The sequence below is a fragment of the Bos mutus genome, chromosome 16 (assembly GCF_027580195.1).
Source record: "Bos mutus isolate GX-2022 chromosome 16, NWIPB_WYAK_1.1, whole genome shotgun sequence".
Taxonomy (NCBI): domain Eukaryota; kingdom Metazoa; phylum Chordata; class Mammalia; order Artiodactyla; family Bovidae; genus Bos; species Bos mutus.
In genome coordinates this window covers 14,296,043-14,310,188 of record NC_091632.1, presented here as the reverse complement: position 1 = coordinate 14,310,188, position 14,146 = coordinate 14,296,043, and the positions used below count along the sequence as shown (strand labels likewise).

The 14,146-nt window shown below is 45.1% G+C and overlaps 1 protein-coding gene across 2 annotated transcripts; it reads left to right on the top strand.

Moving 5' to 3' along the window:
* Window positions 1–314: 314 nt before the first annotated feature.
* Window positions 315–14,116, top strand: NEK2 (NIMA related kinase 2). Of its 2 annotated transcripts, none has more exons than XM_070384735.1 (8): window positions 315–567; window positions 1,688–1,905; window positions 2,187–2,427; window positions 5,203–5,285; window positions 6,018–6,144; window positions 7,912–8,131; window positions 9,597–9,722; window positions 10,024–12,719. In XM_070384735.1, the coding sequence occupies exons 1-8, from the start codon at window positions 472–474 to the stop codon at window positions 10,062–10,064; spliced, it is 1,152 nt and encodes a 383-aa protein (XP_070240836.1). In that variant the 5' UTR covers window positions 315–471; the 3' UTR covers window positions 10,065–12,719. The 2 variants fall into 2 exon arrangements, with proteins under 2 accessions (XP_070240836.1, XP_005888625.2); XM_005888563.3 differs by lacking the exon at window positions 10,024–12,719 and adding an exon at window positions 12,749–14,116 and having other exon boundaries at window positions 317–567.
* The last annotated feature ends 30 nt before the right edge of the window (window positions 14,117–14,146 follow it).

Sequence of the window (14,146 nt, the reverse complement as noted above, 5' to 3'; positions counted from 1 at the left end):
GGGGTAGTGTGAGAGGTCAAAGTGCAAAGGTCAAAGGCAGTCAGTTGAGGCTGTGCGCCAAAAACTGAAGAAAGAGCTCTGGCCTTCGGTTGCCTCGGCAACCTCAGCTGGAGGAGGCACAAGGTGGCGGGGACCGCCCCCCCGCTGCAGCTTTCCGTCCCCAGCCCCACTTGGGCTTTAGCTCCGCCCCTTTCTTCCTGGAGGTTGGGAGCGGAAGTCGACACCGACGCCTACGCGGTTGCCTAGCGATACCTTTTTCCCAAGATGCCCAGCGTGTTGTGGTCTTCTTAACCAATTAGAGAGGCGAAGCGGCCTTACCGCGGGCCAATAGGCTGCGAGGTCGGGGCCCGCGACGGTTAAACCGGGGCTGTAGATCAGGGCTGCCAGTCCCCGGGGCTGGAGGTCTGCGGGTCGGTGGCTGCAGCTCCGAGGAGACGATACGGCCTGTAGGCGTCCTGCGCGGGCCCCGCCATGCCGACTCGGGTGGAGGACTACGAGGTGCTGTACACCATTGGCACGGGCTCCTACGGCCGCTGCCAGAAGATCCGCAGGAAGAGCGATGGCAAGGTGAGCGCGGGCCTGGTCCCTGCCTCCGCCCCCGGCCGCCCAGAGGAAGCAAGGAGCCTGGCGGTGTGCGTCTGAAACGCAGGGTGCTCAGAAGAGCCAGCCCTCTCCCCCAGATCTGTGTCTGTCCTGGGTCTCTCGAGGGATGGGAAGCCGCATCCTTTTTTTTCTTTTTAAATTTGTGAATCTGTCCCTTAATTCTTTGTTGTTGTTCAGACGCTCAGTCGTGTCCGACTCTACAGCTTTATGGACTGCAGCGCGCCAGCCTTCCCTGTCTTTCACCAGCTCCCGGAGTTTGCCCAATTTCATGTCCATTGAGTCGGTGATGCTTTCCAACCATCTCGTTCTCTGTCGTCCCCTTCTCCTCCTGCCCTCAGTCTTTCCCAGCATCAGAGTCTTTTCCAGTGAGTCAGCTCTTCTCATTAGGTGGCCAAAGTAAAACTAATAAAATGTGCCAAGTAGAATGTATGTGTATATATATGTATATTTTTTCTTCTCCTGTCTTTTTTCCATTCTCTTCCATTTTCTTCCTTTTTTCTGCTTTGACCTGCCATGGGCCTTCTGTTGGTGACTGGTAGCTGACTCCTGAGCTGTTTTTAGAGAAATGTAATTCTGTCTGTCATAACCATCAGAACCTAGAACTTTTATGTCTTGTAGTCAGAATTCATTTAAGTTACCCATTATTCTGATCGTTAGATTCATATTTCCCAAGGTGTGTGGGTAGACCCACAGAAAAAAAAATAATGGAAAGGAAGTTAGCTCGGATGGAAGGGTCTTTACTAAGTTCTCTTACCCTGGAAATCTTGACTAGTTGGAATGGTCGGGGACTTCAACTGCCTCTGCTCCAGCTTTGACTAGAGTACCTTCCGCCAACCTCCCACTAGGCATTGAGGGCAGAGGGTTGGGGGCGGCCTAACCTACCTCATCACCCTCTGTTGCATCATTTACCGCTTAAAACTTAGGGGAAGGTTATGGAAATAAACTCAGGGGTCCTCAGTTCATTAAACTAAATTAGATAATAGTGACTGTATGATCTGTTTACTAGATAAGTAACTTTTTTTTTTAATTTTAAAAATTTGGAGTTATAATGAGTTCATTTATACCTTGGAAATTTTTATTTCAGATATTAGTTTGGAAAGAACTTGACTATGGCTCCATGACAGAAAATGAGAAACAAATGCTTGTTTCTGAAGTGAATTTGCTTCGTGAGCTGAAACATCCAAACATTGTCCGCTACTATGACAGAATTATTGACCGGACCAACACGACGCTGTACATCGTCATGGAATGCTGCGAAGGAGGAGACCTAGCTAGTGTGATTGCAAAGGGAACCAAGGAAAGGTAAGAGGAAGTCACCTCTTAGATGGGCCTAGTTTTGCTTCTGTAAACATCCTGGATTAGGATCAGGGACAAAGTGCTTAGTAATGGGGGAGAGTCTTATTGTGTTTGTTCAGTGCGTCCACAGTACTTTAGAAAATCCCTGGTCAGTCAACACTTGAATTTCATATCCAAATGATTTATTTCCCTATGTGTATACTTAGAAAACTAGATAATTCACATCCTTTCGTCTTTGTAATGGTTTTATTCAGCAGATACCTGCTACATAACTGCTTTGATTTCAGACAATACTTGGATGAAGAGTTTGTTCTTCGTGTGATGGCTCAGTTGACTCTGGCCCTAAAGGAATGTCACAGACGAAGTGATGGTGGCCACACTGTGCTGCATCGGGATCTGAAACCAGCCAATGTCTTTCTGGATGGCAAGCAGAACGTTAAGCTTGGAGACTTTGGGCTAGCTAGAATATTAAACCACGATACGAGTTTTGCAAAAACATTTGTTGGCACACCTTATTACATGTCTCCTGTAAGTATTTCAAAGTTTATATACTTTTAAAATATCTTAATGCTAAGCATTCAAGCAAGGAAATTGACCTTTTTGTTTATTTCTTTGTTTAGTAATATCTAATAGCCAAGAATTAATAATACTGTTTTATTTTAAATTGATATTTTTCAAATGGACCACCAGACCATTAAAAGATTATTATTATTTTTTTTGATGTGTACCATTTTTAAAGTCTTTATTGAATGTGTTACAATATTGCTTCTGCTGTTTATGTTGTTTTTTTGGCCACAAGGCATGTGGGATCTTCGCTCCCCAACCAGGGAGCAAACCCGCACTTCCTGCGTTGGAAGGCGAAGCCCCACCACCAGACCGCCAAACTCCTACAGGCAACGAAGTCAGGCTTTGAGTGCATGGCTGCCACGTCTAAGCTCGGGAATCATAGAGAGGAAACAGGTTTTGTCTCTGCTCTTAAGTGCGGTACTTCCAGAGTGCCATAGGTCCTGGACACCAGCTTGTTCTCAGCTGGAGTGATAGTTTAAAATGCAGAGTCCTGGGCTCCAGTCCAGGGACTTAGGACCTCTGGACTGGTCTTTGCACTCAACTTTTTGTCTTTTTGTCCTCCACCTTCTTATTTTGGACTCTGTATTTTTTTTTTTTTTTTAGTGTTTTTTTTTTAAATTTTATTTTATTTTTTAAACTTTACGTAATTGTATTAGTTTTGGCAAATATCAAAATGAATCCACCACAGGTATACATGATAGACTCCCTAGATGATTCTTGTGTGTGGAGATTCAGGACCCAGGAGACTCACTCACTTCTCACAGCATATTTTTGCAGTGTTAACCTTTAGTATTTGTTCTTTTTTGTTGTTGTTTTCTTTTCCTACTGTGGAGGTAATGTTTCCACCCACTTACTGGTTTCCTCTACTGCTGGATATTTTGTTTCCAAAATGTCTCACCATTCTAAGGAGGACTGCTATGTATATCTTTGTAGGAATTATTCTTTCTTCCTCTTTGATTATTTCCTTGGTGTATAGCTCTCAAAATGAAATTGCTGGGTCAAAGGATATGAATTATTTATGGCTCTCTAGTGACTTTTGGGACTTAGCTGGTAGTTCAGTCTGTAAAGAATCCATCTGCAATGCAGGAGACCCTGGTTCGATTCCTGGGTTGGGAAGTTCCCATGGAGAAGGGATTGGTTACCCACTCCAGTATTCTTGGCCTTCCCTGGTGACTCAGATGATAAAGAATCTGCCTCCAATGCAGGAGACATGGGTTTGATCCCTGGGTTGGGAAGATCCCGCTGGATGAGGGCATGCAACCCACTCCAGTATTCTTGCCTAGAGAATCTCCATGGACAGAGGAGCCTGGTGGCTACAGTCCATTGGATCACAAAGAGAGGGACACAGCTAAGTGACTAAGCAGAGCATGGTAGCTTTTGAAGAGCTGGAATCAGTAAGTGAAAGCACCAATCAACGTGTTGAATACAAAAGATGAGCAGAGTAAAGATGGAGAGAGATTTATTTTTTTAGCAATTCACAAATGCTTCCAGATTTTGTAAATCTTTTTGTTAACCAATGTGACTACAGTATACAATTTTATAAATTAATGGTTTTGTTTTTGACTAAGATCCAATATGGCCAGAAGAGTGTCATTTTCTCACTGGATCAGATTCCAAATAGAAGCCAAGGAAAATTATCCAGGGGTGGTGGTTGGAAAATTTGAAACCTGTGCAGTTCTTTTGTTCCTGTTCCCTCCTGTCCCTGTAATTAGATCAGTTGAGCCTTCCTTATGGGATTGATTGTCAGGAAGTGGTGCCAGACTCACCTGTTGGACTTAGAATACTCAGAAGCCTCCTGAAGGTTTCAGTACAGTGCTTGCCTCCGTGTCCTCTGTTGAAAATAAGAGCCATGGTGGACTGTTGTTAAGAAAGGCAGGCAGTTAAAATAGGCAATGAGATTATTAGTTAGTACTGTGGTATATACAGTGGACTAAGGGAAAAATACATAAATGGGTGAGTCAATTAACCATTGGTGTCTTTATCCATTTAAATGTGAGCTAGATGTTATCGTAGACTTTTCTCTGGTTCTTTAAAATAGAGTTTCTAGATTATGAATTCCTTGAGGTAGAGATGTCTCATGTTCACCTTTGAGTTGCCAGTGCCTTGCCTGTAGTAACACAGTAAATGTTTGTGAATGAGAAATAGGTGAATGGATTATATATGACAAAGTATATTAGGATAAGATCATTGCCTTTTTTCCATTATCAATTTAAAGATAAAGTACCATCTTATGATGTAAGACCTAATGTAAGAGAAATCAGCCTTTTGTATTTGAAACTTTTGTTATAGATATATTTATAATATAAAAATTTTTCCTTTTTTTTTGAGTGACTATTATCAAACTTTAAGGTTTCATTTTTGTCCCAAGAGTAATTGTATAAGTTTTAAAGCAAACTTAAAAAATTATTTTATTGAAGTATAGTTGATGTGTTAATTTCTGCTATGCAACAAGATGATTCAGTTTTATATATATATATACACACATACACATTCTTCTTTATATTCTTTTCCATTATGGTTTGTTACAGGTTCTTGACTTTAGACCCCTGTGCTATGGAGCAGGACCTTGTTTTTTTATCCATCTTATATATAATAGTTTGCATCTGCTGATCCCAAACTCCCAGTCCTTCCCTTCCCCTGCGTCCCTTCTGGCAGTTACAAATATGTTCTCTGTGTCTGTGAGTCTGTTTTAAAACAAAGTAAACTTTAAACTCCTCCTTTCTTTCCCCACTAAAGGAACAAATGAATCACATGTCCTACAACGAGAAGTCGGATATCTGGTCACTGGGTTGTTTGCTGTATGAGTTATGTGCGTTAATGTAAGTATGGTGAAGGCAGGTTTCTAGTCCGAAGTCTGTGCTTGGGTCTGTCACCTGTCACTGGGTTCAGGTTTTTGAGCATCCATTCACATTCAAGTCTGAAAGAGTCATACCTTGGATTAAAATTAAGGTGGATGGGCAGGTTAAAAAACGAGTTACAAAATAATAACATAACCCCTGAGGCTGAATCTAGACTTCTCAAGCTTGTGACCTGGTTAGGTGCCTCCCTGTCAGACTGAGTGTAGCTCACAGGGCGAGCTCATAGGTCAGGCCCGTGGAAGAAAGGAAAGGAAGATCTGGACGAGCGGTCTGGTGGTTTGGACAGGACAGAACCCTGCTTCTTTCCCTTTTTTCTCTTTTTTCCATTCTAAACTCTTCTGTAGAGTAGGGGTTCTCAAGCAGGGAAGGGGAATTTTACCCCCTCAGTTTTGCTTCCCATGGGATACTTGGCAGTGTCTGGAGACATTTTAGTTGTCACGGCTAGGGATAGCTGCTGACGTCTGAGGGACAGGGATCTGCAGCACTGCAAGCATAATAAGGATGAACGGGACAGCGCCCATAACAGAACCGTACGGCTCCAAATGTCAGAAGTGCCAAGGGTGGGAAACTTAGGTACAGAAGAAGGCCCCAGAGGCAGAAACATAAATACAAACTGGACCTTAAACTCTGCTTTTGATTTGCTTCTTATTATATATTTTCATTTTTACATTAAATTTTTTTTTTTCTCTTCAGGCCTCCATTTACAGCTTTCAACCAGAAGGAACTAGCTGGGAAGATCAGAGAGGGCAAATTCAGGCGAATTCCATATCGTTACTCTGATGAATTAAATGACATTATTACGAGGATGTTAAATTTAAAGGTAAAGTTTATAAGATGACATGTTTCCATCCCTCAGTTAAATTTTGCAGCATGTGCTGTTGTGGAGCAATGAGACTGAAGAAATGTGCTGTTGTGGAGCAATGAGACTGAAGAAATGGTAAATAGATTTCCTTAGCTGATAAATCTGCTCCATTAACATGAGTGAAAACATGTATCCTTGGCACGTTGCTGGCTGCCCGTCTCTGCTCTCTTAAGTGTCCTCCCGTGTTCTGCCCTGCTGACGGGTGGCTGGTAGCAAGTAAGGATTCAGAGCCTCAGTCACCTTCTCCTTGCCTACCTCAGCGCAGCAGATGGTGCAGGAAGGGGCCAGAAATAATAAGATCTTATTACTCTGCTCTAATTCGGAGAGATTAGAGACCATGAGAGATGGGAATGGTGGGGCAGGGAGGCTAAAAGAGCAGAGGGGAAATAACTCAGAGACTATGGAGAACAAACCTGGCGGTGGGGTGGGGACGGACCAGGCTGGTGTAAGAACAGAGGTACATGCTGTGGGAGTTCAAAGAGAAGGATACAAGTGAAGTAACAGGATCGGAGGTCAGGGAGACAGTGTCCTGCTTAATATGGTTTAGAGATGCAAGGGCAGTGGGTGCCCCCAGATGGACCCTGGCAGTGCTACCCAGCCCAGCACAGGGGCTGAGCCTTCTTAGGTTAAAAGGGAGCAAAGGTAAGTTAAAATCTGCATCGCTTTGTGGACACAGAGCCCCCTGAGTTAAAGGCGCCGGTGAACTTACTTCCAGGTGTTCAGGACCCATCTGTGTGTTAAAGGCGCCGGTGAACTTACTTCCAGGTGTTCAGGACCCATCTGTGTGTTAAAGGCGCCGGTGAACTTACTTCCAGGTGTTCAGGACCCATCTGTGTGTTAAAGGCGCCGGTGAACTTACTTCCAGGTGTTTAGGACCCATCTGTGTGTTAAAGGTGCCGGTGAACTTACTTTCGGGTGTTCAGGACCCATCTGTGTGTTAAAGGCGCCGGTGAACTTACTTCCAGGTGTTCAGGACCCATCTGTGTGTTAAAGGCGCCGGTGAACTTACTTCCAGGTGTTTAGGACCCATCTATGTGTTAAAGGTGCCGGTGAACTTACTTTCGGGTGTTCAGGACCCATCTGTGTGTTAAAGGCGCCGGTGAACTTACTTCCAGGTGTTTAGGACCCATCTATGTGTTAAAGGTGCTGGTGAACTTCCTTTCAGGTGTTCAGGACCCATCTGTGTGTTAAAGGCGCCGGTGAACTTACTTCCAGGTGTTTAGGACCCATCTATGTGTTAAAGGTGCCGGTGAACTTACTTTCGGGTGTTTAGGACCCATCTATGTGTTAAAGGCGCCGGTGAACTTACTTTCGGGTGTTTAGGACCCATCTATGTGTTAAAGGCACCGGTGAACTTACTTTCAGGTGTTCAGGACCCATCTATGTGTTAAAGGTGCCGGTGAACTTCCTTTCAGGTGTTCAGGACCCATCTATGTGTTAAAGGTGCCGGTGAACTTACTTTCGGATGTTCAGGACCCATCTATGTGTGGATGGCAGTGGGCAAAGTGGGCGAGGGAGTCAGCTGCGCGGTGACGGATGGCAGCCGGAATCGTGTCGGGGTCTCCCCGTCGTGTACACAGACATGGAACTGTAACACTGCACACCGTAAAGGAGCCTTTTCTTTTGCTTTGGAATATATGCTGTTTTAAATGTCACTGCTCTTTCAGGATAAGTAGTCCGTCCATTATGAAGTCTGCCTGCAACACCGAGTCTTTTTTCCCCCAGGATTACCATCGACCTTCTGTTGAAGAAATTCTTGAGAATCCTTTGATAGCAAACTTGGTTGCTGAAGAGCAAAGGAGAAATCCTGAGAGGAGAGGGCGGCGAATAGGAGAACCAGAAAAGCTGCAGGACTCCAGCCCTGTGTTGAGTGAGCTGAAACTGAAGGAAATACAGTTACAGGAGCGGGAGGCAGCCCTCAAGGCCAGGGAAGAAAGCTTGGAGCGTAAGTCTGGCGGGGTGGGGGGTGAAACCCAGCGCTGCCGGAGGCTCATGCTAGTGTGTGAGCGTCTGCCTGAACGGAGGGTCTCACGTCTGTCCTCGCAGGGCGTTTTTATAAACACTCGCACAGCCAAAATGCCTCCAGCAGGCTTGCGGCTCCTCCGTGCTGAGCCTCTTTCTCCGAGATCAGCCGCTGTCACCATGCTGTCGGGCCCTAACCGTGACAGCCCGGCACGGGGGTCATCACCCCGTACTCTAGAGTCCCTCTTTTCTTTTCTTCCTTAACATACGGGCCCTAAGGTTTCCCATCATAAAGAATCTCTTAGAATTCGCCACCTTCCAGAATCAAGGTGGCGTCGCTTCTCCCTTCTGACACGCCGCTGCAGCGCGGCTCGGCTCTAAAATCACGCAGTGTGTAAGACGATACGTGTTCAGGTCATTCCGTAGAGGCTGCGGATACAAGATGTTTAAATCCTCTGATGGGTATTGACGGACGCAGGAGCTTTTGATGTTGAGTCTGTTGACGCCTCTGCAGTGAGAGCTGCTGGCCCGGTGTGGGGGTTCCACAGGGCGGCCGCAACGGTAGGGCTCTGCCTTTTGACACGGAGGGGAGAGAGACCGTGAGTTTCCTCCACCCTGGTGGCCCACCCGCTCTCACTTCTGCAGCTTTACACCAATGCACATTCACTTATGAATGTACTTATATTTAATTTTAAATGTACTTCTAAAGTACTCTATTTAAATGTACTTATAAAGGATGCAAATACATTAGTTAATGTTTTACTTCCTAATGATAATCATCGGGGACTGTGAGATACACTCTCTGTAGGAGGAACAGCTTGTGCTTGCCTGAAAATCTTAGTCTCTTCTGTTAACGGCATTCTTTTAAAAAAAAGAACCCACAAAAAACAAGCAAAAACTTTTTTTTTTAACTTGCTTCAGTGTTCTGTAATTTCATGTAGCAGCTGAAATCTGCGCTCTCTAAATGCTGGGCCATGAAAAAATAATAGCCTTCGTTACTGGTCTAAAGAAGGACCACCTCGCTGTGCTGTGTTTTTTCCCTTCTCTTTGGCTGTTGTTCACTCGGAGGGAGGGGGTTTGGGCCGAGTAATGCCCTGAGAATGAACTGTCGGCCCTTCCCAGGGGCGAGCAGGATGGCGGAAGCTCTTTGCTCCCCCCGTGAGTTATTCCCACACATCAGGACCGAAAGTTGCAGCTGACTTTGTGCTTGTGCTTAAGCTGGTCCTTAGGAGGAAACCCAAGATAACACACTAACACACTGGCTTATGGCGCGGGCACCATGCGGTTGACTGGAGTGTACGGTAAGGAACCCTTCACCAAACATGACTCATCCGCGGCCCGGCAGCCAGCCTTGCGATAAGGAAAAGCAGGAAGATAAGTAAACGCGAACTGTTTACGTCCAGAGCCACGTTCATTTGTGTCTGTTTTGTTCCGTTCCCTTTTTAAAGAGAGAGAACGCGAGCTTTGTGTCCGTGAGAGGCTGGCGGAGAACAAGCTGGCCAGAGCGGAAGGTCTGCTGAAGAATTACAGCCTGCTGAAGGAGCAGAGGTTCCTGTCTCTGGCGGGCGGCCCAGGTATGAGAGCCAGCTCTGAGCAGGAGCTGCTGCCCGCTTTAGCTTTCCAGAGTCCTGAGCTGTTGGGTGGATGTGGCTCAGTGGAGGTAAGGACTCTGCTCTCGCCGTGGCTGACTCTTTGGGATCAGAGACGTGAGGCTCTGCGTGGGGATGAGTTCGTCTTCAGTTTTGTTCACTTTGTCAAACTACATGTGCAGTAGTTGATATTTATTTTTAAAAATTAGGTTATACAAAATTGCTGTGCCTTTCAGATTTTTCTCCAGGTGTATTATCAGAATTCTACATTTCTCTCCCTTTTAAGTGAAAACCCCAGCATTTTGCTATTGCCGCATGACCAGCTAACACTTGCCAGATCCTTCACAGAAACCGTGGCTTAAAAGGTGTGACAGACCAGCTGTAGAACAGATCATCACTTTTGGGTCTTGGCTAAGGCCCGTTCCGGTTACATGTATATGTCAAAGTGTGATTGTTTAATATCTACATATGCTCTGTAATAAGCAAGGGAAATAAATGAAACTAGTGATGGAAGTATCTTTTTTCTCAGTGTGACTACCTACCATTTCAGTAATTTTGTAATATCTATTTTAACTTTTCTTAGATTCTACATTGCCATCCATAAAGACAAACTAGACATAAGTCATGATAGAATGAGGAATAATTTTTATCTGGGTGAGTTTCATGCATCAGGCCCGTTGCTGAGAATTATCGAAGGCCCTGTTGGGGCAGCTCTTCCAGTTAAAGAATTTATTTCCGTCTTTCCCTGAGAGTCTTTGAGCGGAGGGTGAGAAGTCCCGGAGAAGAACGCTATATTTCACTTTGTAGGGTATGTAGGTAGAAGAATTCACCTGTGTGCAAATCATGGCAAAGACTTAAAATGAGCTGTGAGGATGCAGTGTCCAGTGTGGGTCGGAGATATTTAGAAGAACTGAACTAGTCAGAACCTAAGAAAAGCACTGACTTAGTGGACATGAGTTTGAGCAAGCTCCAGGAGATGGTGAAGGACAGGGAATCCTGGCGGGCTGCAGTCCTTGGGGTCACAAAGAGGCTGACATGACTGAGCGACTGAACACCAACAAGAAAAGCAACAAAGCAGTGGGGAGAGGGTGCCCTGGTGAACCCAGGACAGTTGGCAATGCCCCCTCCTCATCCTCAGGCTCTAGAATTCAGCTGTGAGAAAAACAAGTTGAGATCATCACAGTTAGCAACAGCATCTTTTGAAAGCGCTCCTTAGTGTATTTAATGAATGCTAATTCTCTTCTTCTATTTAATGAAATACTAATTCATTTTCTAAACACTTTTCTTTCTTCTAAAACTATTTCATTAGTAGGATTTACAGTTTACACTGTTGCTCTTCAAATGGGTAGAGCTATTTGTGGTAATAAAGGTGGATCTATTTGAAACCATGGAGTTGAGGCCTAAAAGCAATCTCCTAAAATGCTTTGCGGAGAAAGAGTGTGTGAAATAGGAAGTTGGGACAAAGAGCGGCGTTTCTCTGTGCAGTCTGCTCTTCTCTCGGGACCTCTCCATGCCTGTGGTCTGGAATGTTCTCCAGATAGTCACGTGGCTTCTTCCCTCCTCTCTGTCCTCGTGTCTCTGCTTAGAAGTCACCTTATAATGAGGCTTCATTGCTGCAAACACCCCCAGAACCTCTGCCTCCCTTCCCCCCGCCACAGCACGACCACCCTCAAATATTCCTCCTGTGGACTTGTTTATCTGTTGATGCTCTGTCTCCAGCTGCCACAATAGGGCCTTTGTTTGGTCCACAATGGCCCATACAGTAAGCTCAGTAAATATTTGAACATATTTCCTTTAAATGAATACAAAGGAGAAACAAAAGTTTCTGGAATTCAAACCTGCCAGTCCCCACCCCCAAATAATCCTGTTAGTTCCTAACAGTGTAGCCACTTTAAGTAAATTATTTTTCTTCCCATTAAAAGTACACATTTTTTACTCTCTGTTCACTTGATTTACTTTTATTGTGCTGAATTTGCTTAGGTTCGTTTTGAAACAAGTTTCTGGTGAGTTAGGCATTTTTAAAATGTGTTCTTAAGTATTTAGCCAAAGCTGTGGGTGCTATAAAAACAGAGCTTCTGCTTCCATTCTTACCTGGAAGTACTGTGTTCCAGGTCGAATGGCACTTGAAGAATAGAGATAAATAACATTGATTTCCAGAAGTTTTATATTGTGGCCCACAATCTTCAGTGTATTTAACCTTAAGAGGAAAGTTGATAAGAGAGTGAAGCATACGTTCCTTGATTTTTCGCTGCAGATCAGAAGGCTGATTGACTTCTGCCAGCCGCAGCCCCTGACCTATTAAAAAAGAGAAACAGGTCCAACACAGAGTCACCTGCTCAGTCGTGTCCAACTCTTTGCAAACCCATGGCCTGTAGCCCACCAGGCTCCTCTGTCCACAAAACTTTTTTTCTAGGCAAGAATACTGGAGTGAGTTACTGTTTCCTCCTCTGACCCAGGGATCAAACTCACATCTCTTGTGTCTCCTGCACGGCAGGCAGCCCATCAAAATGGAGTCACTTGTCACCAACGATCATCAAATCAAGACTCAGTGCTTAATTTCATCACAGTTTCAGCCTCTCCCAGGAATGGAATCTCTAAACTAGTCAATCTGGAATTACCTGGTCAGCACAAGTGAGGTCATCTGCCTAATAGATCCCTGCCGTCCCTAAAGGAAAGTGATCTTGCCACAGGCAGGCCCCTCTGCCCTGGTGTCACTTCATCATCCTGCCCCTCCTGCCTGTAAAAGGCTTTCATTTTGTACAGTTCCTTGGAGCGCCTTTCTATCTGCTGGATGCGATGCCACCCGAGTCACGAGTCGTTGAGTAAAGCCAGTAAGATCTTTAACACTCAGCTGGATGCTGTTTAGCATTCCTGTCCCAGAGAGAATGAAGGTACCCAGGTTTCACATGGGAACTGAGAGAGTCAATATGTTCATTAAGTTTGGTTAAGTGTGGAGGAGCCGAATGCCTGTTCGCGTAACTGAAACCCCTTTTTCTTTTTTCTTTCTGAAGAACTGTTTGATCTCCCATCATCGGTCGTGAAGAAGAAGGTTCATTTCAGTGGGGAGAGTAAAGAGAACGTCATACGGGGTGAGAATTCTGAGAGTCAGCTCACCTCCAAGTCCAAGTGCAAGGACCTGAAAAAAAGGCTTCACGCCGCTCAGCTTCGCGCTCAAGCCCTGTCGGACATTGAGAAGACGTACCAGCTGAAAAGCAGGCAGATCCTGGGCATGCGCTAGCCGGGCCAGAGACACAGATCTGCGCAGGGTGCTTCGCGTCGCTGGCGCTTTACGGGTGAAAAATCGACTGCTGTGACCTGTTTCTGTGGTTCCGAGGGCCGCACCTTTTCTAGAGTTGGCAGGGTATTTGGGTATTAATCCTGCAGTCGGTCAGCACCAGTTGTACCAAAGTCCACGCCTTTCATTTTTCCTCCTTTTGTAATGGACACTTCATAGAAAGAATAACACTTTCTTGGCTGGTTGGGCTTTTAATCCTGTGTGTGATTACTACTGGAACATGAAATGTTATATTCTAAACGTAGGGGGATGGGGAATACTATTAGGAAAAGATACTGACTCAGGGGCAGTGCTTACTGAGACATTTTAAGGGACTGAATGGTGTGCTTACAGCTGTCGTGTCTAGAGGTTTTAAATGTTTTAGAAGTTTTAATAAAAGTCTGAGGTTTTAAATGTTCTTAGCTTAGAGAAAACCTAACTGGATGTAGATTGGGCACTAATACCTTGACATCTCGCTTATAAATACCCACTGCTCTGTGGGAGGCTAGGAAAGAGAATGTGATGTTCCCAAGAGCCGTACAGTGGTGTCTTTTTTTTTTTTTTTTATTCTTTTTAGCAGTGTGTGAGCTTTCATTTGTCCCCCTCTTTCTCACTGAATAAAAGAATTGGTTAGTTTTCCTATACCCAGTGTCTCGTATAGGTTGATCGTAGTTGGAGAATCTAATGTGGGTTGCAGGCACGGGAGGCGAGGGCAGGAACATGGTCCCGAGGGCTGTGTGGTCACTTGGCGACCGGTTGTCTGTCTGTGCAAGCGGGCGGTCCTCACCACGGGCAGTGCGAGGCCTGGAGGTGTTTTCAGTGCGTGGTTGGAGGGAGGCTGTTGCTGAACACCCTGCGTCCCCACGGGACGGTCCCCACAGCGGAACGTCATTGCGCCACTCCCAAGACACCTGACCTCAGCGAACATTTGCTGGAATATCCTCCAGCAAAACATTTTGGTCTTGATGGACTTTTTGGTTTTTTTAAAGCTCTGACTTGTAATATGAATTAGCAGTCCTTGCTGTGCCCATGGCGTTTTTCATGTGATGTTTTCCTGGCAACGCTAATCCTTTTAGCTTAATGAACTAAGACCAAGTTATGAAGAGTTATAATAAATAGGAAAAACAACTCCTTT